This window comes from Ranitomeya variabilis, chromosome 2 (assembly GCF_051348905.1).
Source record: "Ranitomeya variabilis isolate aRanVar5 chromosome 2, aRanVar5.hap1, whole genome shotgun sequence".
Lineage (NCBI taxonomy): Eukaryota > Metazoa > Chordata > Amphibia > Anura > Dendrobatidae > Ranitomeya > Ranitomeya variabilis.
The window spans coordinates 877,810,569-877,837,496 of NC_135233.1; the positions used below are offsets into that span (position 1 = coordinate 877,810,569).

Genomic DNA, 26,928 nt, shown 5'->3' on the forward strand with positions numbered 1-26,928 from the left:
TCAGGCTGCCGACCAAGCATCCTCCATATGCATTCAGAAATCATGGTAGCACTCCAGATGTGAGTTAGTGAGCAAACTATGGTCTTTATTCACCCATGTATGTAACTATGTAAAGTAAATATAAATAGCGCATATACTGTAAATCTCTAACCAGCAGTTTTGAAAACTACATATGGCTCCATGATCAGTGGTGCAGCCTCTTTCCCCACTTTGAAACACAGTGTTATCAGTGACAACTCTTACAAGGACTAAGATACTTCAAGTTCTACTGAGCTTGTGTCATTTATCAATTCTGACTTATGTTCAGTACTAGCTTGTCATTGTGCAATATTCTTTTTAATGCATAGTTACAGTACGCTCCCTCACTGGCTCTGATGAAAAGTCATGAGCCGGCAACAGAGTACATTGTAAGTAGATTACCAGACGAGCAGGAAAAGCAGAGACAAGCCCCACTCCTGAAAGTGACATTGCTGTCGGGGCTGGGATAGTTCCTGCTTTTCCTGCTTACTGTTTATCTCCTTACAATGTGCACTAACATTGTGGTCTCTTGCTAGCTTATCACTTCTCGTCAAAGCAGATGAGGGAGTGCACTGTCATTGTACATTTAAAAAAGTATTACACAATTACAAGATTGTACTGAGCATACGTCAGAACTGACAACTGACGCATGCTAAGTAGAGCGGGAACTAGCCCAGTCCCTGAAATGGACATCAATGATGACCCTTTGTTCCAGTGTGGGGATAGATGCTGCAGCAGTGACTACAACTTCTACCACCTGATGATGTCTAATTTGAGTATCCCACCATACACTGGGGATTCTCAAATGAAGCATCATCAAACAGGAGATAGGTAAAAAATAAGATAAAGTAGATAGAGTAAAGAGGAAATAGTAGGAACTTTTGAATTAAAGTATATTAGATTGGATTATTACAATAAATAGATAGACATTTAAGATTAAATCATTGTTATTTTTGGACTTTCCCTTTAATAGAATAATCCAGGAAGCTGCCTCTAATTTAAGTGTCTCAATTGGGATTGATGGCGAAGTGGACAGGTCAATGTAATGCCAGTAGACACTATGCTTTATGTGCGTGATATGTGTCCTATGCATCTGTAGCTATTGTTAATTGTGTGACATACATGTTAATGGAACTTGCACAACAAGCATCATATATGTGAGTGGTGCATGTGCATTATACATCCTGAATATAGGTGTCATATGTGGCATGGGGTTAATGTGAGGATAATGCATGAATTTGCAGAATTGGTATAACTGGTCAGTGGTGCATTCTGCTCTATGTGTGTGTTCAGTGTACCAGTGGCACATGTGGCATATCCCTTCCAGTGTCACTGAGAGTTCTCTATGAGGATGTAACAGATTTAACATACAGGAGAACACTAGATATTGAAGTCATTTACTTGTGGTCAGTGATAAGTTGATGATTGGATTGAAACATACGGAAACAGAAGTTACATAAGTTCCAACATAAGCTGGTATGGAGACATTGAAACCATTTACATTTACATGCATTTGAAAAAATCACATCCCATTGGAAGGTGTGTAAATCACATTTTCTGTTGACATAGAGCGTAGCCACCCAAAAGCACAGAACTCACCTGTGTTTTGTTTGTCCTAACTAAAGACAGTAGCCCCAATTCATCAAAGTGTTTTTGTGATGACACTGAATGTTATCTTAATTAACCAGATGCCTATTTTCAGTAAGCCAGGAGGAATAGACAGTTATCTATATGTTAACTTTTGAATGTATGTGCTTCTTTCTTGTTGGTCAAGAAAATACAGACTTTTGTTCGTATAAGCCTGTAATATTGACTTGTACGTTGACATTTGATGTAACATATTGTGCTGTTAGCCTAAAAGACTAGATGTGCAGGATAGATACCCAGACAGCCAAGAGATCCAGAGATTCAAAGAACCAGAAACTCTTTACTGTACAGCAGCCAAGATATCATGGCTCCATCATGAGGGACACAGATTTGACATTCTACAGGATGCCAGCTTTGGAGACCATGGCCCTGGCTAAAAGGATACAGATCATTGACCATTGCTAAACCATGGATACATTTGGGCTAGCCAGGATTTGGACCCACCGGTCAACTGAGCCCCATGGATACATTTGGGAAAGCCAGAAATGGGACCCACCGGTCACCTGGCTCCATGTTCGAAGAAGATGTTGGAAGGAACCAGGTTGTGACCATCCAGTCAACTAGCCTTGTACCTCAGTGGACTGTTAGCTTCCTAAGCATGTCATTACCTCCTCTCTGTGCATGCTACAGGTGAGGTAGTCAGCCCTGGAAGCTCTGAAGTTACAAGCTGCTCTTATCCCAGCGAGTCAGTGGAAGGTTAGTCTCTGAAATTTGCACCATCTTGGGTATTATGCTAGGGCTGTTCTATGTGTTCTTTGTCCATTTCGTGGTTCAATAAAGTATTGCCATGCTGTTTTACTCTCACCCTGTGTTGTCTGAGTAGTATTATGCCTATGATAAAAAGAGAGAGGGCATTCGATGGGATGATCCCTAGTCCATTTGGTTTCAGCTAGTTGACCAGGGCACCTGCTGACCCCCTGTCCTTGTCTTCACAGTTTACAACATAAATGTGGCATAAAAAAACTTTTAAATCACTTTGTTGATGTGACAATGGTGGGGGCAGACCCACTGAACCTGAGCCAGGCTTACCCTAGAAGGGTGTGACTAAATAACTACCTGGTTTTTGCTAGACAATAGGCTTGGCTGCAGAAAGTCGCCAGGTGTAAGGGTACCGTCTCACATAACGATTTACCAACGATCACGACCAGTGATATGACCTGGCCATGATCGTTGGTAAGTCGTTGTGTGGTCGCTGGAGAGCTGTCACACAGACCGCTCTCCAGCGACCAACGATGCCAAGGTCCCGGGTAACCAGGGTAAACATCGGGTTACTAAGTGCAGGGCCGCGCTTAGTAACCCGATGTTTACCCTGGTTACCAGCGTAAAAGTAAAAAAAAAAAAAAACGTTCATACTCACATTCCGGTGTCCGCCAGGTCCCTCGCAGTCTGCTTCCCGCTCTGACTGACTGCCACCGTAAAGTGAAAGCAGATCACAGCGGCGACGTCACCGCTGTGATCTGCTCTCACTTTCCGGCCGGCAGTCAGTCAGAGCGGGAAGCAGACTGTGAGGGACCTGGCGGACACCGGAATGTGAGTATGAACGTTTTTTGTTTTGTTTTTTTTTACGCTGGTAACCAGGGTAAACATCGGGTTACTAAGCGCGGCCCTGCGCTTAGTAACCCGATGTTTACCCTGGTTACAAGCGAACGCATCGCTGGATCGCTGTCACACACAACGATCCAGCGATGACAGCGGGAGATCCAGAGACGAAAGAAAGTTCCAAACGATCTGCTACGACATACGATTCTCAGCAGGATCCCTGATAGCTGCTGTGTGTCATACACAGCGGTATCGTATGGATATCGCTGGAATGTCACGGATCGTACCGTCGTAGCGACAAAAGTGCCACTGTGAGATGGTACCCTAACTCCAGGGCAGTTCCCAGACCTGCAGCAGCTGATCCACAGGTCAGAGCAGTTATGCAAAATACAGGAGAGGGAGACAGAGGTGTCATCAGATAGTCAGAGGTCAGGGCACACAGCAGAGGTTCACTATACAAAGCCAGGTTTAGGAATGAAGAGGTCATACAGAAAAAGTAAACAAGCCCGGTCAGCAATAGGAAAGACGAGACAGGAAAACACACTGACTGAACGCTGGAGACAGACAGGAACCTAAAGGTACCTTCACACTAAGCGATGCTGCAGCGATACAGACAATGATGCCGATCACTGCAGCGTCGCTGTTTGGTCGCTGGAGAGCTGTCACACAGACAGCTCTCCAGCGACCAACGATGCCGAGGTCCCTGGGTAACCAGGGTAAACATCGGGTTGCTAAGCGCAGGGCCGCGCTTAGTAACCCGATGTTTACCCTGGTTACTAGTGTAAAATGTAAAAAAACAAACAGTACATACTCACCTTCACGTCCCCTGCCATCCGCTTCCTGCACTGACTGAGTGCCGGCCCTAACAGCAGAGCGGTGACGTCACCGCTGCGCTCTGCTTTTACTTTACGGCCGGCGCTCAGTCAGTGCAGGAAGCGGACGCCGGGGGACGTGAAGGTGAGTATGTACTGTTTGTTTTTTTTTACATTTTACACTGGTAACCAGGGTAAACATCGGGTTACTAAGCGCGGCCCTGAGCTTAGTAACCCGATATTTACCCTGGTTACCATTGTAAAACATCGCTGGTATCGTTGCTTTTGGTGTCAAATACGACGATACACGCCGATCTGACGACCGACCAAATAAAGTTCTGAACTTTCAGCAACGACCAGCGATATCACAGCAGGATCCAGATCGCTGCTGCGTGTCAAACACAACGATATCGCTAGCCAGGACGTTGCAACGTCACGGATCGCTAGCGATATCGTTTAGTGTGAAGGTACCTTTAGATCAGGCAGGAAACAGGAGGAGAAGCAGCTTTGATATATTTCCCATGAGAGTTCCCTCCTTATGCCCCTCCTTTACTTGGCCAGCCCGACAGATAAATCTTTTCAAGATGATGGGGACACAGATGTTCTACACAGGTTCCTAGGATCTCTCCTTCCATCCGAAACCCTTCCAGTGTGACAATAGAAGGTCTTCCTCTGAACCTTTTTAGCATCCATGATGTTCTTAACCCCTAAGATGTTCAATAGACCCTCAGGAATAGCAGTAGCAGAAGTAGCATAGGGCTTTGGGAAGTGATTTAAGGCAACTGGCTTCAGGAGTGAGACATAAAAGGAGTTGGGATCCGTAGAAACACAGGGAGTTGAAGATGCTATGTCACTGGATTAAGTTGCTTAAGAGTTTTTTATGAACTGAGGTACCGGGGGTCAAACTTGTATGAAAGCACCTTCAGGCCAATATTCCTGGATGACAGCTAGACTTTATCTCCAGGATGATAATGAAATGGTGATCCTATCTTCCTATTTGACACGAGGCCTTAGGCCATGTGCACACGTTCAGTATTTTTCGCGTTTTTTTCGCGTTTTTTCGCTATAAAAACGTGATAAAAACGCGAAAAAAACGCTTACATATGCCTCCTATTATTTTAAGTGTATTCCGCATTTTTTGTGCAAATGTAGCCTTTTTTTCCGCGAAAAAATCGCATCGCGGAAAAAAAAGCAACATGTTCATTAAAATGCGGAATTGCAGGGGATTCCGCACACCTAGGGGTCCATTGATCTGCTTACTTCCCGCACGGGGCTGTGCCCACGATGCGGGAAGTAAGCAGATTATGTGCGGTTGGTACCCAGGGTGGAGGAGAGGAGACTCTCCTCCACGCACTGGGCACCATATAATTGGTCAAAAAAATAAGAATTAAAATAAAAAACAGTCCTATACTCACCCTCGATGTCTTCCCGCCTCCACTGCACGCTGCCGTTCGGTTCCTGTAGCTGGTGTGCGGCGAAAGACCTGCCGATGACGTCACTGTCCTGTGATTGGTCGTGAGCGGTCATGTGACCGCTCACGTGACCGTGACGTCACGGAAGGTCCTGTGCGCACAGACCAGCTATAGGAAGAGGAGCCGGACGCCGCTGAGGAGATGTCTGGGTGAGTATAACCATTTTTTTATTTTTTTAATTATTTTTAAACATTCTATCTTTTACTATAGATGCTGCATAAGCTGCATCTATAGTAAAAAGTTGGTCACACTTGTCAAACGCTATGTTTGACAAGTGTGACCAACCTGTCAGTCAGTTTTCCAAGCGATGCTACAGATCGCTTGGAAAACTTTAGCATTCTGCAAGCTAATTACGCTTGCAGAATGCTAAAAAAACGCGAAAAAAACGGAAAAAAAACGCAAAAAAAAAAATGCGGATTTCTTGCAGAAAATTTCCGGTTTTCTTCAGGAAATTTCTGCAAGAAATCCTGAACGTGTGCACATACCCTTAAGGAGAGAGGCCTGTGTCAGCCCAATATCTGGAGGAAATTGCCATATGGGGTATCAGCTGCTGGCACCCTGGAGGAAGCACACATAGGAGAAGGCACTTGAGGATGCTGGTAGTATACCATGAAGAATGGAGATGCTTTGGAAGACTCCCCAACGTGATTGTAGGAAAACTCCGCCCATGAGAGGTATTGTACTCAGTGATACTGACAGGTGGAGATAAAATATCTAAGGCAATGCTGGAGAATCTATTTAACCTGTTCCACTTGCCGTTGGCCTGTGGATGGTATGCAGATGAAAAATCCAGCTGAAAATTTAGCAACTTGCAAAGAGCTCTTCAAAACTTTGAAATTAACTGAACGCCGCAATCAAAGATAATGTGGAGAGGAAGACCTTGTAGACAAAACACATGCTGGAAGACCCGCATGGCAACCTTGAGCACATAGGGAAGACTGACAATATAAATAAAGTGAGCCATCTTATAGAACCAATCCTTCATGACCCAGATGGTATCATAACCCTCGGAGTGGGGAAGATCTTTGATGAAGTCCATAGCATAGGATGAAGGAGACCAGCAGGCTTGTTCCTAGGGGTCTTGTTTCTGGTGTCCTGTGAACAAGCAGTTACAAATCCCTGATTTTCCTTGGCCCACGAGGGCCAGCAGAAGCGACAGGCAATCATCTCAGTAGATTTGCGTATTCCCACATGGCCGGCTAGCTTGTATTCTTGTTTCCAGTACAGAATTTTCCTCCTCCTAGAAGTAGGGACAAAGGTCTTACCCAGAAAAATGTCTTTCATGAGGACAGGGGTTGCTTCAACACTCCTGGCCAAGTCAATGATGTGCTCTGACTCTTCTATGGAATCCGTCATGTCAAAGGATTGAGACAGAACGTCTGCTTTGACATTCTTCTCCACAGAACAAAAGTGCATCTCAAAGTCAAAATGAGTGAAGACGAGTGCCCACATGGATTGCAGAGGGTTTAACCATTGGATGTACTGCAGAAATAGTCCATGAGCCGGGCCAGATATCGGTACCACCCGGAGTGACTAATTTTCTTTGGTATTTTTAGGTAGATGCATGTCTGTAGTTTATTTTTTGATATGATAGCCCTTACATATACGTAGCTTATTAACCCCTTCAGCCCTAGGCCTATTTGTACCCAAGTGCCTAAGCCAATCTGACCTGTGCCACTTCATGGGCTAATAACTTTGGAACGCTTTCACCTATCCAAGCCATTCTGAGATTGTTTTCTCGTGACATATTGTACTTCACGTCAGTGCTAAATGGGAGTCAATATATTTTACCTTTCTATATAAAAAAATGCTAAATATTCGGAAATTTTGGAAAAATCGGCAATTTTTTAACTTTGAAATTCTCTGCTTTTTACAAAAATACTGATACCCCCCATAATAGTTATTAATTTACACTCCCCACATGTTTACTTCATATTGGCATCATTTTGAAAATGAAACCTTATTGTTTTACGACGTAATAGGGCTTATAGTTTTATGCGCAATTTTTCACATTTACAGCAAAACCCACTTTTCAAAGGACCAAGTCACTTCTGAAGTCACTTTAAGGGGCTTACATAACAGAAACCACCCATAAATTACCCCATTTTGCAAACTACACCCCTCAAGCTGTTCAAAACTCATTTTTAAAAACTGTTAACCCTTTAGGTGTTCCACAGGAATTTTAGCATGAGCCAAGAACCAAATATGACGATATCGGTACCACCCGGAGTGACTAGATGTAGTATTTGTAACAAAATTTAATCCAAGTTATGTAAATACACACTGAACATGTCATGTGCATATATATATATATATATATATATATATATATATATATATATATATATATATATATATATATGTTACTCCATAATATCTTCAACATCGGACTCTGAATCTGACTGTTGTTCTACTGGCTCGTCTTCAGTACCCTTGTTCTGGCATGTCTGTAATCTGCACATGTCTGTGCACTTCAGGCCATTGCTGAGGCAAGTACACTGAGGAAGTTCACATGACCGCACACACTTGCAGGACAGTAGCTGTATAATAGCTTCTGGTGCTGGTGCCCCTTGCATCCACTTGACAACAAGCTTTCCGTCGTTATCTATCATCCAACCGCAGTCTGTTGGGTTTGCAACCCATGGCTGGCTCTGCAGACTTCTCCTCCAGATCGCAGCCTGGTAGTTTGCACGCAGTGCATGCATGAAAAGGCAGTCCTGGCAAGGAGGGAGTTGACTTGACTCTACCACTCCACGTCTGGCACAGAACAGCTGATAACGGAGCCTGTTTACCTCAGTTGTTTGGGTAGTTGGCAGGTACATGTGGCAGGTGATTTCCTGTAACTTCTCAAAAAGTTCGGTAGACACTTCCCATGAACGACCAACTTCCTGAAAGGCATCCTGGTATGTCTTGTTCATCTTCAACTGCTTGAGTGTCGTCATCTTCCCACGGCCAGCGAATGCACTGACGGTGTCACAGCCTGTAAATGCATGCATACCAATCAATGAATCACATACGCTGCCTCCCAATGTTCGGCTCAGAGTGGTGATATCCAGGAATCTTGTCCGGTTCTGTGTACCGCATTTCTGGAACAGGTGGGATGGGATTTTGTGGCACATGCCCAGACACAGGACCATGACATCAGTATCCTCCGAAGTGATGATGACCGACTTGTAACCAGATTCTGCTGCATGAAGAGCATGGAGAAGGAGGCGTGTGTCTGCTTCTTCTTGATTTGACTTAAGGTCAGCAGCCTCTTCCCACTGTTCTTTGGTGATCTTAAAGCAGAGCTGCTCACATGTGACATACAGCTCCTTCTCCTCAAGCTTCTCCCTGTGGTGTTTCGCCTTCCATTCTTCTACCAGAAACTTTATGAGACTTGCCTTGTTGGAGGAACTACTTAGAAGCTTTTTCCACTGCTGGATGTTGTGCCCATGTTGAATGTTCTTGAAATGGATCCCTGTGCCTTCATATCTGTTGACTCTTTCTGTATCTTTGATGGATGTCTCCTTGTAGACGTCAAAGACAATATCAATGCGCTTGCTCTTAGCACCCTCATGGATAGCGCGACTCATTGCTGTGCCTGCTAGCTGGCCAAATGTTGCATTGTTTCCCTTCAGTTTCTGAACCAGGCTCATCCCATCAATGATGGTTGCAGAGGGCTCGGGGATCACTTCTGCAGGACGAGCATTCCTCTCCAACTCCCTTGCGAGGGCAGCCTTGTTGGTCTTGCGGATAGACCCATCACCATTGGCAAGTGCCCATGGCAATGGACCCAGGGGATGAGTCAAGACATCACTCATTTGTAGCTTTCTGTTCTCAGCTACAAGTATCATCTGGCCAAATAGGTTTCTGTCAGCCTTCAAAATTACCTCCTTGCCAAGACCTTGTCTGCGTGTCTTCATTTGGATGTTAGAGAACGTTTTAAGTTTGTTCTTCGTCATCTTGTCATGAAACAATGTAGTTGGCTTATCGGTACCCAAACGCTCATCCTTGAATGTTTGATATGCATCCTCTCCTATACTGTATGCCCCTTGAAGGTCTTTGGCTACATCTGGTGGTGCTACAGTCGCTGTTGACAAACTGATAAGTTCACCATTATGCTCTTTGTTGAAGGGGTTCACCCAACCTGTCTCCAGCAGTTGAACGAAAGATTGGACATCGGCTTCATCTCTTCTAATCCTAGACACCTGTAGGTCTGAATGGCTGAAGTCAGTATATTGTTGGCCTACCAGGGCCCTCAGCTGCCTCAAGTACATACTGCGGTACTCTGATGTCAGGTAGAACCTGGAAACAGCTCCAACTTTGAGGCTGAAGCCTTTTGTGCCCCCTGGTGTCTGGGTGTCTTTGTTGATTGTCTCTTCAATGGTCTGGTCCACAGGAATTCGTCCAAAAGGATTCTTGCTACCGATCTGGACCGAAAAGCCACCTTGCATGAAGTATTCATGGACCTCTGGGTGTTCTATGGGCAGCCGAGACATTGTGGCATAGTAATAGGTTAGGTATCGGGCATAGTTGACCTTGTCATAGGCAAAACACCATGGTATCATCTGTCGGATTGCTCCTAGGTGAAGCATCCAGTTGCCTTCTCTTGAAGCTCGAACCAGGGCCAGCATGGTCTCGACCATGTCCAAGTATGACATCCAGAATGCTGAGAGTTGTTCATTTCTGAGGGTCTCAAGATAAACTTGAAAGAGCTTCAGGGTAAGTGTGCAAGATTCATTATCCAAGAGCTTTTCGAAGGATCCCTGCGACACACTGATGCGAAAGTTTGTGATGTTCTTCAGTGTTTCATCCAGATGGTGAAGGTCCCTTGCATGGTTTTCTTCTAGCCATGGAAGGAAGTTTTTCCATGCAAGCCTCATAAGTGCTTCATAGACCAGCTTGTGTAGTCTCACTGCTCTGTTGTACCTCCGGCCGTCCATCACTCCAGACACTGATCCTTCAGCGATTACACCGGATTCAACACACAGATCTCTAAGGCCTGCATCCTGAAATCTGTTCCCTATGATAGAGAGGAGATTACAGATTGTGTGGAAGACACCCATTCTAATTATAATGTTCTTGAACTTCTCCTGTTTCCAGATAACCTCGGCAGCTTTGGCATAGAGTGCTTGATCAAACACACACACAATTCTGTTAAGCTTCAGGGTCTGCATGATGGCATGTGTTTGCTCCAAGACTTCATTCACAGTGGACATGGCTGTTGCAGGAGCATTGATAGTGGGCAGGTAGCTTACAGTGTCCTGGGCCACTACAATGTCGCTGCGGATTTTTATGTTGAACCCAGTCCAACTGCTGGTGGTCTGATCCTCATGGTCTGACATTCTAGCCAGAAGCCAGATATGGTTTTTGGTTTTTGAATCCTGGACCTCCTTGGTAGTGTTAACATTCGAAGTCTCAATCCTGGGTGGCTCTCCCCGCTGCCCAACATTGTATATCGGTAGCATTAATTCTGTCAGAGTTATGCTTCTTTTCTTCGACTTGGTTACATCTGGCAGGACTTTCTTTGTCACAGAGCATGCAACATTGGACTGAACAGCAATGCCATTGACTCTATGAGATGTACCTGCTCCACTTAGTGTCTCCTCAAGTCTGTCAATGTTATCCCAGGCCAGGGTTGTGAACACACCTGGGTAGATACTTGCTGGCATTGGGATGTCATCCTTTGAACATTCCAACTTCTGGATACAAAGGGCTGTATCGATCTCCTCAGCCATTGAATATGACACACAGTGGCCAAGACGATTCAGAGTTCGAATCAGTTCTGTATTGCCGGTCAAAGACTTAACTGCAAAGGATAGCAGTACGTGCTTTGGTGGCTTTGTCTTTCCATTGGTAACAGCAAAAACCAAGTCACTGCCGAAGGATGTGGCAAGACGTTGAGCTCTTTCACAGGTAGTTTGGCACTCACAATCTCCTGTAAGCAGGGTTTGCAGGAATTGAGTGACTAATGCAGGAACGACATTCTGATCTGTATTGGGAGGCCATGGCTGACTCACATCTTGCTTCTTGATCTCATTCCTTAGCTGCATTGCTGCTTTGGTTACGATATCTCCAGAGTTAGCAGCTCTTGCTTCTTGCAGATCTTTTGTCATGCTGTGTACTTGCCGGACAAGGTCGTCCATTGATAGGCTACATGGATAGACTAGAAGCTTACCTTTCTCATCTGAGAGAAAGCGGAGTGATTCCCCAATCTCTGTTTCAAGTTTTCGTCGAACATGTTTCTTTGTCGATGGTTTCAGTTGGATGATACCACGGGATATCATTAATCTCTCAAGCCTAGATGTGAGGTTTATCATAGGCAGTACTTCTGGGTTTGGGAACAATTTAGTCCTTATATACAAGAAGAGTTCTTCAAGGGCCTCTTTCTCTGCCTCTTCGTAGCGTACTTCCTCGCTTTCGACCTGATTTTCAGCTGCACTAGACCTACAGGCCACTTGGGAATCATCTTTTGTGAATAGTTTGTAGCACGACTTGTGGTAGTGCCCCTCTGCAGCAACAAGGTCTCTGCTAAGTAAACCAAGTATTCTCTGTGTGCCTTTCCTTATCGCTGCTCTGCGGATCGTCTCATCTGCTCGTAGCTCAACACACTGGACAATTGGCTCCCTTGTTTGTTTTCCTTTTAGGTACTTGCTTGACTTCTCACAGAAGATACATACTTTGGCATACACCCTGCTATCACTGGGGGCACCCCTCGGTAGCTTCCTCATGGAGATTTTGCTTGCTGTTTCGACATTGACACCCTTGCCAAGGATAGAATCCAGTGACTTCTTCATTGTAAAGATACTACGACATTTACGGTGATATTGTATGTGTGGTATTTCTCCTTCTTCAAGGCCCTTAGCTGCTACCAGGACTGATTCATGCTGCCTGATCTCTGCAGCCCTAAGCAATGTTTTCCAGGAGTCCAAATCCTTAAGGGACGCCAGATCATCGCTGTCATCATTAGAGCAGTGTATGATACAGTCGATCCGTGATTTCTTCCTTGCTGGTACTTCCATCATGCCGTTAGATAGTCAGTAAACACCTGCAAACACAAAGAAAAACATTAAAATTTTATTTACCGTATTTCCTGGCGTATAAGACGACTTTTTAGCCATGAAAAACATGGCTCCAAGAGGGCGGTTGTCTTATACGCCGAATACAGCCGCCGGGGGGAAAGGCCGCCGCGCAGGGAAGGAGGAGGCAGGGGCCCACCTTCATGAGGCGCTCGTTCTTAGAGCTGGGAGCGCTGGTGCTAGGTGACTGTTCCCCCTCTCTCCACAAGTTCCTTACCAGCAGCAGCACACAGTACAGGACTACAGGACCTGTGGTGATGTCACGGCCATGTGATCAGTCACAAGCCTGGGAGGTGTCAGCCTCTACAGAGGGAGATAGGAGCTCTGCAGAGAAGACCGGAGAGTCCTGTTCAGCACAGAACGTGTATGTGTCAGTGTGTGTGCGTGTGTTGGGGCACCTCAGGGTGTCTTCAAATGTGACATAGCCCCCTAGATTTCTTCCAGTAAAATTTGCACTCCAAAAGTCATTTGGCGCTCCTTCCCTTCCGAGGCCTGCCGTTCCCCAATACTGCAGTGTACGACAACATATCGGGTGTTGTTGTGTTCGGGAGAGATTGGTGAACAAATAGTGGGGTGCATTTTTTGCTGGTACACCTCTTAAAAATAAAAAAATGAGCCTAAAATGACACCTTCATGTAAAAAATGCACTTTTTCCATTTTCTCAACCAAGTGTTTCCAACTACTGTGAAACACTGGTTGGGTCAAAGTGGTCACTATACCCCCTAAAAGATTCCTTGGGGGTGTAGTTTCCAAAATAGGGTCACTTTTTGGGGTTTCCACTGTGGGGGTACCTCAGGCAGCCTTCAAATGTGACATGGCCCCCTAGATTTCTTCCAGTGAATCCGCCACCCAAAAACCACATAGCGCTCCTTCCGTGTTGAGCTGTGCTGTGTGCCCATACTTTAGTTTACGAGTACATGTGGGGTGTTTCTATAAACTGCAGAATTAGGGTAACCAAGTTTGGGTTTGCCGTTAACCCTTGCTAGGTTGCAGGTAAAATTGGATTACAATGTAATATCTGGAAAAAAAATGAAATTTTGAAATTTCGCCTTCATTCTGCTAAAATTCCTGTGGAACACCTAAAGGGTTAACAGTTTTTAAAAATGAGTTTTGAACAGCTTGAGGGGTGTAGTTTGCAAAATGGGGTAATTTATGGGTGGTTTCTGTTATGTAAGCCCCTTAAAGTGACTTCAGAAGTGACTTGGTCCTTTGAAAAGTGGGTTTTGCTGTAAATGTGAAAAATTGCGCATAAAACTATAAGCCCTATTACGTCGTAAAACAATAAGGTTTCATTTTCAAAATGATGCCAATATGAAGTAAACATGTGGGGAGTGTAAATTAATAACTATTATGGGGGGTATCAGTATTTTTGTAAAAAGCAGAGAATTTCAAAGTTAAAAAATTGCCGATTTTTCCAAAATTTCCGAATATTTAGCATTTTTTTATATAGAAAGGTAAAATATATTGACTCCCATTTAGCACTGACGTGAAGTACAATATGTCACGAGAAAACAATCTCAGAATGGCTTGGATAGGTGAAAGCGTTCCAAAGTTATTAGCCCATGAAGTGGCACAGGTCAGATTGGCTTAGGCACTTGGGTACAAATAGGCCTAGGGCTGAAGGGGTTAATAAGCTACGTATATGTAAGGGCTATCATATCAAAAAATAAACTACAGACATGCATCTACCTAAAAATACCAAAGAGAATTAGTCACTCCGCTTGGTACCGATATCGTCAAATTTGGTTCTTGGCTCATGGACTAAAAGTAGATGTTTCCATGCCTCGAGTGCCATCTTAATTGCCTGACGCTGATTATGATCGTTAGTATGGGTTTGCTTGGCCGGCGAAAACAGTTTAGATAACAAACCACATGAGACAAACTTCCCTGAAGCTCTTCTCTACAGGAGAACTGTCCAGCACCGACAGAGGATGCACCTACCTCCAAAAGAAGCTAGAGATTACTCATAAAAAAGTTGAATGTCAAGAATGTAAAGAAGAAATAACAGACATCTAAGTGTGATATACTGTAATACTGTATCAGATAAGCTAGTGCTGGAATAGGAGTATTGAATGGGGACAAATCATCATAAAATATACAAGTGGACAGGAAAAATGATGATCAAAGAAGTCACAATTAATGAAAAAGTGAAAAAATGTTTATTAATACAAAAGATCAGGAAGGAGACCACTATGTAATAGTAGCAAAGCAAGAGCGCACAGCATATAAGTGAGCACAAGTTAAATACGATATACAGCAACATACAAAATAGTGGTATAATATTAAGATATGTTGTATATATTAGACAATAATATATACCCTACAGTACCAAGGCGACAAGTCATATACTGAACACTTGTAATCATATAGATAGTATATGCAAAGTGTTACCACAAATAGACAATGTATTACCTAATGGTAGCACCTGTAGACGGAGGGTCTCAGGAAGGCATGTGCATTCCAGAGCCCCTCTGTGTAGCCAGGTTAGTAGCAGGAAAGAGGAGAGAAGAAAACACATGGAATGAATGCTGGAGACACTGACTAGAGTTTGATTCATGGCTAAGCACATGCGCCTCTGATTACAACACACTCCTTCATCAAGACTGGCATGATTAATTCTGGAGTTGATGAATTGGGGGCTTTATGTGTTGTGCCTTTCATGAGTACTGCTATGTCTCTGTGCCTCACTGAAGATGAACCACTACACTCTTCTACCACATGGAAGTGTTTATCCATTTGCGCATCTTTAGGCTAGGTTCACACTGCGTTAGCAGCAGCCCGTTCAGCACATACGCTAATGGGCTGCTGTTAACGCAAGTGCAGATGTTACATTGCGCTAGCGCAGGTAGAACATCTGCTAGCTCTATCTGCGCTAGCAGTGACGGACCCGGAAACGCTGCAGCCCGCGTCTCAGGGTCCGGCACTCAATGACAGCACATGGCTAGCGCACGCCCATTGTGGGCGAGCGCCAGCGATGCGTCAGACATTGCATTCAATAGCGGCGATAACGGACTACGTTACACCGCGTTATGCCACGGTATAACGTAGTCCGTCTAACGGACGCCAGGAACGCAATGTGAACCCAGCCTTAGAGAATGATTAGAGTATGCAAACTGTCTCAGCTAATTCCTTAATGTCTATACCAAGAGTTATCTTTCTAGGCCTAATAGCTGGCCAAGGGTAAGAGGGCCCATATCCACTTCCAAAACAGATGGAATTGTGCATTACGTTCAGCTAGTGGTCTGCAAGGGTCCATATATTGTTCTTGCGCAGGGGACCCTTTCTCTCTGTGTTTGCCAGTGGTACACCATGTACATTCAGCATTGTGCTCCTTCATACCTCATAACAATTGCACCTGATGTGTACTTTACACTGTAAATGCTGCACTATGCCATAAATTGAAACTCAGGTAGTGCAAAAAGTGATCACGTAGCACATACTGAATACGGTATATCTGTTTCATTGGATCAGTGTATTAGAACCAAACTTCATACCTTAAGTTTTGTTCCTCTTTACTTATACCTGTTCCAAATTTTAAGTGAATCTGCAAACATGAGTAAATATCTTCCAAAGTCCTAAAAAGAACAATATAATAATGTAAACCTCATAGAAAGCGAGATTTTCTAAAGAGTATAAAAGAGAACAATAAAGACCAATCGAAAATAGTTTTTCTATACTTTATCAGTTATCACATTTTTCTTGACTAGTTTAGGAAGCATCTAGTGGTGCTAGTGTGCACTGGTATTAGTGTCAAATGACTATAAACTAATACATATACAGATTGTAAACCTATGTAAGACTAGATCCATTTTTTTCTAGCACATTAACGTGGCTATGGATGTTGGAGCTCTATCACAATGCTCTGTGTTCAGAGAAATTTGTCTGCACGTATGCTGCTCCCTCCATTATAGTGTATAGGAGAGATGAAAACAGCTCAGCAAGTCTGCTGCCTAGACTAGTGCACCCACAATTCACTGTTCTAAAGCATCTGTCTGATATACAGGGGAGTGACAGAGATGATATCCAAGGACTGACAGCTACCTATCACTAGTCCAAGTAGATAAAAAAATACTCAAACACATCATTATTTTTATGTTGTATTTAAATAGCAAGGAAAAAATTTTAAATATCTTGAATACATTTCTGTAGTTTGCAATTTATAAAATCTGATCATAGAAAATCAAGTTAATCCAGTTAGAATTAATTATTGTTTCTACATACCCAGCTGTTTGGAAGCGTTTCTCTTGATGTAGCCAGACATACTTGATTTTCTGCACCCAAATGCATCTAATCTGTTACAACAAAGGTGTATAATATTACAATGCAGCACAATGGAGAAAATGCTAATATAGGTATCTTTTATCCTGATGGTTTGTAAAAGGGTATTCCCCAAATCAAAAGCTTCCCACTATCCATACTATTTGCAATAACTCATTTATTGCTGGGGTCCAAACTCCTGTAAACCCCAGCAATCCAGAGAATAGGGCTCTGTATTTTTTAGAGCAGGGCTTTGTAGAACCCTGTCTTGAATGGAGCAGAGGTATGCATGCTCGATCCCTGCTCCATTCATTGTCTATGGAGTGATGTCCTCAGCTTTTTATTGCATTTCTGTAGGTAATGAATAGAGAATTCTGCATGTCACTTCTCTAAAAACAGGGCTGTACAGAGATCTGTATTCTGGCTCCAAAGCCTCATTTTTCAAATGTCTGGGAATCCCAGCAGTTCAACACTCAGCAGTCAATAAGTAGCATAGGGGCTAACTTTCAATTTTGGAAATATCTCTTAAAGAAAAGTTCTGGCTAGCTATGCTAAAACAATTTGTTCCTGCCACATGACTTGAAGGTTTACAGTGGAAATATTTAATAACATACCCAGTGAGGTATAGCCAAATAGCATTATGTATTTTGTGTTTTTCTCCTTTGTCTTTTTCTTCCATTTAATCAAGGATCATGGTGAATTATTACAAAGAAGGATTTTATTTCATTTAAAAACAATGATAAACAATCTGAATATTATTATATTAAAGGGAATATGTAATTAGAGAATGACCTATTGTATAAATTAGGTTTTTATGTTAAATAAATTTTAAACAAAATTGGTGGTAATTTTTTTTTGTTTTTTTCCTTTAATTTTCAAAATCACAATCTATATTAAATTTCAGAATTCTTTCAATGTTCTGCCCTATTGCTAGTGGGTTACAGCCTATTACCAACGCCCATACTTTTAGATCAGGCGGGCTGCTCAGTGCCTCCCAAATGCATCCTGTGGCCACAGTTACAGAGCCATACGGGCCCAACTGCACCCTGATAATAGATAAAGTGCACAAAAACATATCAAAATATGCAAGGTATTGGTTAATATTATGGCCACAATACGTAAGCTGGCAACCCAGGTCACGGGTCCTTACACTTGCCAGTCCTACCTCTAAACATCAAAAACTCACTGACACAAAAAGGACTAAGAATCCTCTAAAATTATACAAAAATCACTGAAAAAAGGCAATATTGATGTACCCTTCTGGCTTTTGAACCCGGACTGCTACCTTACCATGCCTTTGTCTTTCTCTTCTGTACCACAAGCGCTATTGGCAACTGACTTTGGACTTTGGACTTCCTGACTACCATGTCTCATGGTTTCTCTGTGAGCAGTGACTCAGCATCACATTATAACTAACCCTTTATTAACTTTTTCCTCGCCAGCATGGATCTCATTCACACGCTTGTTGATCATGTAGCAAATCTGTCTCTCGTGTCTCTAGTGAATCAAAATCTAGCTGAAAAAACACCATAGTTTTGAATCTTCACAGTCTCAATTGCAGGGACAGGTGGCTAGCCTTGTGAAAACTCTCCAGAGCCCCCTCTTCCAGTGGAGACTGTGATGTGTCCCCCCTAGAATGTTCAGTTGGTCTTTCCCAAAACTGTAGTGGACCTCCCTGATAAGTTTTCGGGAAAGAAAAACCAGTTTAGGGTGTTCAGGGAGAGTTAGTTGTATGCTATTCTTTACCTTCAACCCTTGTCTTCAGGGGATCAGAATCATTAGGATGTTTTGGGATGTGATTATGATTTAAAAAGAGAAACACAGAAGTTTGACAAAAAATGGCTTCACCCAACCACTAACCATGAGTGGAGAAAACATTTTTGTGTGATCATTCATATTCTCTGAAAAAAGGTCAAGAAAGCAAAAATTCTGCCGGGGTATGTAAGCTTTTGACCACAACTGTACATATCCACTTCTACTGATCTCAAAACCTCTATAATCATCTTACTGGGGCTAAATGGATTTCTAAACTTGATCTTAGAGAGGCTTACAAGTTGAGCGCTAGCGCTAAACGGATTGCCCTAACGCAATGTGAACCTAGCCTTAGTGACATTTTAGTTTTTATAGCCAGATTCGGACTCTCATCAGGAACATGCACATGTGGTATTACAAAGATTGAGGGAAAATGCTTTGTTTGCAAAAAATGAGAAATGTAGATTCTCTGTTCAGGAGATTTCATTTCTGGGATGCATTTTATCAGCTGATGGTATTAACATGCATCCTGGGAAGGTGCAAGATATAATAGGCTGGGTTCAACATAATGACCTAAAAGCATTGCAAGATTTTCTAGAAGTCCCCAACTATTATAGGAAATGTGATAAGGTTTTTTTTATTATTAATAAACCTCTTACTGACCTCACACGTAAGGGGGCAAACCTCAAGGTTTAGCAAAAAAATTACTTTGCACTCAGTATTTGAAAAAAATGATTCCTTCTTTAATTTTATCTATTTGGTCTGGATGTACAATAAACATTTTCGGTCCGTCATAGGACCTTCATCAGAATATCCTTATTGGAGAAGCCTTCCTCCAGAGCCCTCTCACTTACCAGTGGTATCACCACATGACAGACCTGGGCAATAAGCATCATCCCCTTTGCAAGTTTCATGCCAAGTACTGGAGTGCTGCTGATCTCTTACCATGTCACAGCCAAACAGGGTCACATTAGCTTTCCCCCTACTGGGCGTTCCTACTGAAGGGTGGGCTTGCCATATGTCTTACTGAGGCACTCAGCGCTATTCCTGTCGGAAGTCCTTTGCATATTCAAGTAGCGCTGTTCCTCTCCTGTTATGTGATTAGCCCCACCAGGTCCAGTTGGCATTACCATCACCAGACTGCATAGAGCCGCCTTTATTCCCATAATTTCATATGACATCCAGTTTTCTCCAATAAGGATATTCTGATGAAGGTCCTATGACGGACCGAAAACATTTAATTTAATCTATTTGGTCTGGATGTACAATAAAGAAGGAAACTTTTTTCAAATACTGAGTGGCAAGTAATTTTTTTGCCTAATTGTATGGGTTGGACATCCGACTTGAGCACCACCACCAGCATTTTTCCAGAGTGCCGTGTTATTTATTTCCAAACCTCAAGGTTTGCTCACCAGATTCTATAGGGGCTTTAGAAAAATTGAAACACTGTTTTATGTCTGCTCCTGTTCTAATCCAATTCACTCTTCAGGAACCATTCATTGCAAAGGTGGATGCTTCAGAGGTAGGTCCATTTTATCTCAGGGACCCAAAACTCTGTCTAATTTGCAGCCATGTGCATCTTTCTCTAAAAAATTTTCATCTTCTGAAAGAAATTATAATGTTGAGAATTGTGGACAACTCACTGTAAAGTTAGTTTTTGAGGAATGTAGGCATATTTTGGAAGGGGCAGTTTATCAAATCATTGTGGTCACAGACAATAAAAATTTGGCTTACATTGAATCGGTTAAACACATAACTCCTAGACAAGCTAGATGGTCCTTATATTTCTCTAGATTCAGTTTCTCTACCACATTAAGGCCGAGGTCTAAGAATGTGAAGGAAGGTGCATTGTGACACAGTCTTGATTCAGTTTCGCCTTCAGAACCTCCATCCCCCATACTTCCTAAGTTCATTCTGGTTTGTATGATGTCCTCGGAATTGGAAGTGGAGATCCTGGAGATCCATAATACGCAGTCATTGGCCCTGTCTGCCACACGAAGGTCCAAGTTATTTTGTATCTATGTACTTAAGATTGCACCTGTTACAGTTTTGTGATTCTGTCTTGCACGGTCATCCTGGGGTCACAGCTATGAAGAAAGCTATTTCCAGACTCTTTTGATGGCCATTTATGAGTGATAATATTAAAGATTTTGTATCTGCCTGTGAAGTTTGCACACAAGCTAAAGTCTGCTGGGGAATTGGTTCCATTGAAAATTCTGGAAAGACTGTGGACTCATCTGTCCATAGATTTCATCACAGATTTGCCTTTGATATCTGATAGGAAAACTGTTATTTGGGTCGTGGTTGACCACCTCAGTAAACAAGCACATTTTGCTCCTTTATCACGATTACCTAATGCAGAAACACTCTTCAAGTTGTTTATTCATCATGTGGTGAGGTTGCATGGAATTAATCTTAACATTGAGTCTACTAGAAGAGTGCAATTTGTCTCCAAGTTCTAGAAAGGGAACGGACTTATCTATCTCCTCTGTTTACCACCCTGAAACCAACAGTCAGAAAGAAAAAGCAAATCAATCTCAGGAGCAAATTTTGAGGTGTTTTGTTGTGGCCCAACAGGAGGACTGGTCCTCATTCCTACCTGTTCTAGAGTTCGTTTTTAACAGTCAGATCAATCAATCCACTGGAACTTAGCCATTTTTTTTTTAATTTTGATTTTCGTCCTCATTTTGTTGAGTTTTTCAGGATAAGTTCTCAGTGTTTTGAGATGGAGCTCTCCATACAGAAGCTTCGGGATGTTTGGAAGTGGGTTCAAATGAAAATTGAGGTTGCTTAAGTTTGTCAAAAATGGAAAGCCGATTGAAGACGTTCGTCAGTTACTGTTTTTTAAAGTGGTCGATAGGGTTTGACTGTCATCTAGATGTATTAAACTTAAGGTGCTATCAGTGATATTGGGTGCAAAACTCATCGGCCCCTATGAGGTTCTGGAAGTGGTCAATCTGGTGACATTTACATCGAAGCTTTCTCTATCTCTCTGCATTCCTAATGTCTCCCATAGATCCCTTTAGAAAAAATGTGTCCCCTCAGAGGTGTTGCCGTCGTTGCCGCCGGTCTATGACAGTTTACAGTTTGACATACAGAGAGTTTTGGATTCCCAGAGGGTCCGTAATTCCCTTCAATACCTCCTACATTGGAAGAGATATGGACCAAAGGAGAGATCCAGGGTTCCAGTCCAATAAGTGAGGGCCGATCAACTGGTCAAGGCCTTTTATGCTGGGTTTCCTAGGAAGAGGGGATACTGTCACAGTTTCAACATTGACTGTGGCCAAGGAATGCTATGAGTGACTGCTCAGTCACCCTATGGGTTCTGGAGTGTGTTGGACTGTTAGTTTTGTGAGTGACAGTCCAGTCATCCAATCTGTTCCTGGGGCTTGCTAGGTTGTAAACATTTTGATTGAAAGCCCTGCTGCCCAATCTGGTCTTGTCTGCGGGTATCCTCAAATACACGGGGATTAGGAACTCAGCCGAGGTCAAAAGTAACACTGACAATGAACAGAGCCCAAATGAGGCTTTTAATGCCCTCCTACCACCAGAGAGAGGCCAACAGCATTAACCCCTGAAGCACTAGACAAGAACTTTCATACAGACCATGACAGAACTGTATAAAACAGGAAAGGGATACAAAAAGATATCCAAGGAATTGATAATGCCAGTCAGCAGCGTTCAAACTGTGATTAACAAATGAAAAATGAGGGGCTCTGTAAAAACAAAAACCACGGTCAGGTAGACCAGCAAAAATGCCATCCACAACTGCCAGGAAAATTGTTTGGGATGCAAGAAAAACACCCACAAATAACATCAGCTGGCTTTTTCAAGATGCACAATAAGGAGGCACTTGAAGAAAAATGGATTGCTTGGTCGAGTCACCAGAAGAAAGCCATTACTGCATAAATGTGCCACAAAGTATCTTGCCTACAATATGCAAAAAAGCACAGAGACAAGCCTCAAAACTTCTAGAACAGGGTAATTTGGAGTGATGAGACCAAAATTTAACTTTTGGCCACAACCATAAACGTTACATTTGGAGAGAGGTCAACAAGGCTTATGATGAATGAAACACCATTCCTACTGTAAAGCACAGAGGTTGATCGCTTATGTTTTGGGGATGTGTGAGCTACAAAGGCACAGAAAACTTGGTCAAAGTTGAAGGAAAGATGAATGCAGCACATTATCAGCAAATACTGTAGGGAAATTTGAACTCATCAGCCCAGAAGCTGTGCATGGGACGTACTTGGATGTTCCAGAATGACCACAATCCAAAACACAAGGCCAAGTCGACCTGTCATTGGCTACAGCATAACAAAGTGAGGGTTCTGGAGTGGCCATCTCAGTCTCCTGACCTCAATATCATTGGGCTACTTTGGGGAGATCTAAAGTGCGCAGTTCATGCTAGACAGCCCAGGAATTTACAGGAACTGGAGGCATTTTGCCAAGAAGAGTGGGCAGCTTTACCAACTTAGAAATAAAGAACTTTATCCACAACTACCAAAAAAGACTTCAAGCTGTCATTGATATTAGAGGGAACAATACACAGTATTAAAAAATGGGGTATGTAAACTTTTGATCAGGATCATTTTAGATGTTTTGGGTTGTCATTATGATTTTAAAAGAGAATGTCAGTAATTTGACAATAAATGGCTTCACCCAACCACTAACCATAAGTGGAGAAAAAATGTTGGTGTTATCATTCATATTCTCTGAAAAAAGGCTAAGAAAGCAAAAATTCTACCAGGATATGTAAACGTTTGAGCACAACTGTATTTGTGAGGAAAATGTGATTTATTTTTTCATTTTCACGGCTCAACGTTATAAACTTCAGTGATTCACCTGAGGGTTCAAAGTGCTCACTACACATCCAGATAAGTTCCCTGAAGGGTCTAGTTTCCAAAATATGAGAGGTTTCCACTGTTTAGGCACATCAGGGGCTCTCCAAACACGACAAGTTGTCCGCTAATTATTCCGGCAAATTTTACATTCAAAAAGTCAAATGGTGCTCATTCGCTTCTGAACTCTGCTGTATGCAAAAAAAATTTTTTTCTCAACATTTTGGGTATTGACATACTCAGGGGAAAATGCACAACAAATTTCGGCATCCAATTTTTCCTGTTACGCTTGTGAAACAAAAAATATTTGGGTCTAAATTAAAACTTTTGTGAAAAAAGTTAAACGTTCATTTTTTCCTTCCACATTCCATTAATTCCTGTGAAGCACTGGAAGGGTTAATAAAATTCTTGAATGTAGATTTGAACATCTTGAGGGCTGCAGTTGTTTCAATGGTATCACTTTTGGGCATTTTCTGTCATATAGGCCCCTCAACGTCACTTCAAGTTTGGAAAATTAGAAATCACTGGTCAAATTTTAACCCTTACAATTTCCTAAAAAAAAAAAATTGCTTCAAAAATTGTGCTGATGTAAAGTAGACATGTGGGAAATATTATTTATTAACTATTTTATGTGACATAACTCTTCTATTTAAGGGCACAAAAATGAGAAGTTTGAAAATTGCAACATTTTCAAAATTTTCATCAAATTTACGATATTTTCACAATTAAAAGCAAGTCATATTGAACAACTTTTACCACTATCATAAAGTACAATATGTCACGAGAAAACATTATCAGAATCAGTGAGATTCTTTGAAGCGTTCCAGAGTTATAAACTCATACATTGATACTGGTCAGAATTGTAATATATGGCCTAGTAACACACTATGCCATAAAGGATTACAATCCAGAAGAGGCATGGGAGATGGTCATGTTGTCAGATGAAAACAAAATCAACTCAATTCGCTGTGTTTGGAGGAAGAAGGATGAATACAATCCCACGACCACTGTCCCAATCATGAAGCATTGTGGGGAAAACATCATATTTTTGGGGTGCTTTTCTGCAAAGGGGACAGGATGACCGCACAGTATTGAAAAGAGGATGGAAGAAGTTAAGTATCGTCAGATTTTTTTCCCAACAACCTCCTTCCCTCAGTAAGAGCATTGAAGACAGGTCATGGATGGGTTTTCCAGCATGACAATGAACCAAAACACATAGCCAGGACAACAAATGAGTAACTCCATAAGGCCAGTTTCACACGTCCAGATAATTCCGGTACCGGAAAAATCGGTACCGGAGTTATCCGTGTCCGTGTGCTCACATGGCACATCAGTGTGGCACACATGTGGCAGCCGTGTGCCGCCCGTGTGCCGACTGAGTACCACACGGTCCATGCAGGAGACAGTGCTACAGTAAGCGCTGTCCCCAGCGTGGTGCTGAAGTCGCCATTCATCCCTTCTCTTCAGCAGCATTCGCTGGAGAGAAGGAATGAAAAATCAATGTTTTTTATTTTTTTGTGGTTAAAATAAACTTCCCGGCAACCTCCCCCCTCCCACCCCCTGTGCGCCCGCCCCCTGGAAATAAAATACTCACCCAGCTCCCTCGATGCTTCCTCTCAGTGCCACAGCTTGTCCTGTATGAGCGGTCACGTGGTGCCGCTCATTACAGTGATGAATATGCGGCTCTACCCCTATGGAGCGAACGCTGCTGGAGAGAAGGGATGAATGGCGGCTTCAGCACCACAAGCTGGGGGGACAGCGCTTACTGTAGCGCTGTCTCCTGCACAGCACACGGAAGGCACACAGACAGCATCCATGTGCGGTACATGTTTTACACGGACCCATTGACTTTAATGGGTCCGTGTGATCCGTGCGCTCCCACGAACACTGACATGTCTCCGTGTTTTTCAAACGGACACACGGTCCGTGAAAACACGCTGACATGTGCAGAGACACATTGATTTTAATGTGTCTACGTGAGTCAGTGTCTCCGGTACGTGAGAAAACTGTCACCACACGTACCGGAGCCACTGACGTGTGAAACAGGCCTAAGAAGCATTTCAAAGTCTTGGAAAGCGTGGCCTGTCTCCAGACCTGAAACCAATAAAGAATCTTTGAAGTGAGCTGAAACTGAATGTTGCTCATCAACAGCCCCGAAACAAATATTTCCAAATATTATGTTCTGTTTTTCTATTGCATCAAATACTTATTTCACGAAAAGTAATTATTAGTGTTGAGCGATACCTTCCGATACTTGAAAGTATCGGTATCGGATAGTATCGGCCGATATCCGAAAAATATCGGATATTGCCGATACCGATACCCGATACCAATACAAGTCAATGGGACACAATTATCGGAAGCTATCCTGGATGGTTCCCAGGGTCTGAAGGAGAGGAAACTCTCCTTCAGGCACTGGGATCCATATTCATGTAAAAAATAAAGAATAAAAATAAAAAATATGGATATACTCACCCCTCCGGCGGACCCTGGACCTAGCAGTGTTAACCGGCAGCCTCCGTTCCTAAGAATGAGCGAGTGAAGGACCTTCGATGACGTGGCGGCTTGTGATTGGTCACGTGACAGCTCATGTGACTGCTCACGCGACCAATCACAAGACCGCGACGTCATCGCAGGTCCTTCACTCGCTCATTCTTAGGAACGGAGGCTGCCGGTTGCAGCGGTTACAACCAGGGCGCGTCAGAGGGTGAGTATATCCCTATTTTTTATTTTTATTCTTTATTTTACACATGAATATGCATTCCGATCCTGATTCCCGATATCGCAAAAATATCGGAACTCGGTATCGGAATTCCGATACCGCAAATATCGGCCGATACCCGATACTTGTGGTATCGGAATGCTCAACACTAGTAATTATGTAAAAATCATGCAATGTGATTTTCTGGATTTTTTAAACATTCTGTCTCTGACAGATGAAGTGTACCAACAATAAAAATTACAGACCTCTCCATTTTTTGTAGGTGGGAAAACTAGCAAAATTGTAGTTAGGACTGGCAGAACGCACCGAATAAATAGTGAGATGATATTTGGTGTGTTCGCAGCCCGGGGTCCATTGTGCAGGAGAGAACCTGCTGCTGGCAAATGGCGGCACTATATGGCGGTGGAAGCGAACTCTGTTACGTCACAGGGTTGCAGTACCGCATAAAGAGCGCAAGCAAGGAGTCACAGAACTCTATCCCAAGACTCGGGAATAGAGTTCGTCTAGACCACTTGCGCTCGACACCACTACTGGGTGTCAGACTATAACTAATAATAGTAAATTTAAGCACAAGAGTGCGAGCAGTGCCGCACTGGAAGATGCCACCAACCACCCAGACTTGGGTTAGAGAAGCGCTCTATTAGCGCACGGTGCCGCACTGGCCGTCACAGCAGCCTTGCAGCGCTGGAGTCCTGGGTTCTAATCCCACCTTGGACAACATCTGCAAAAAGTTTGTATGTTCTCCCAGTGTTTGCGTGGGTTTCCTCCAGGCACTCCGGTTTCCTCCCACATTCCAAAGACATACTG

The 26,928-nt window shown here is 43.0% G+C and overlaps 1 protein-coding gene across 1 annotated transcript in view; it reads right to left on the minus strand.

Moving 5' to 3' along the window:
- The window catches only part of LOC143808073 (putative cation-transporting ATPase 13A4), a 370,353-nt gene that overhangs the window by 184,261 nt on the left and 159,164 nt on the right, over nucleotides 1-26,928 (minus strand). The window contains exons 4-5 of the mRNA XM_077290330.1: nucleotides 16,771-16,841; nucleotides 16,044-16,124 (exon numbers count right to left, since the gene is read on the minus strand). Of these exons, the coding sequence (XP_077146445.1) occupies nucleotides 16,044-16,124; nucleotides 16,771-16,841 (152 nt within the window). The remainder of the gene's footprint in view (nucleotides 1-16,043; nucleotides 16,125-16,770; nucleotides 16,842-26,928) is intronic.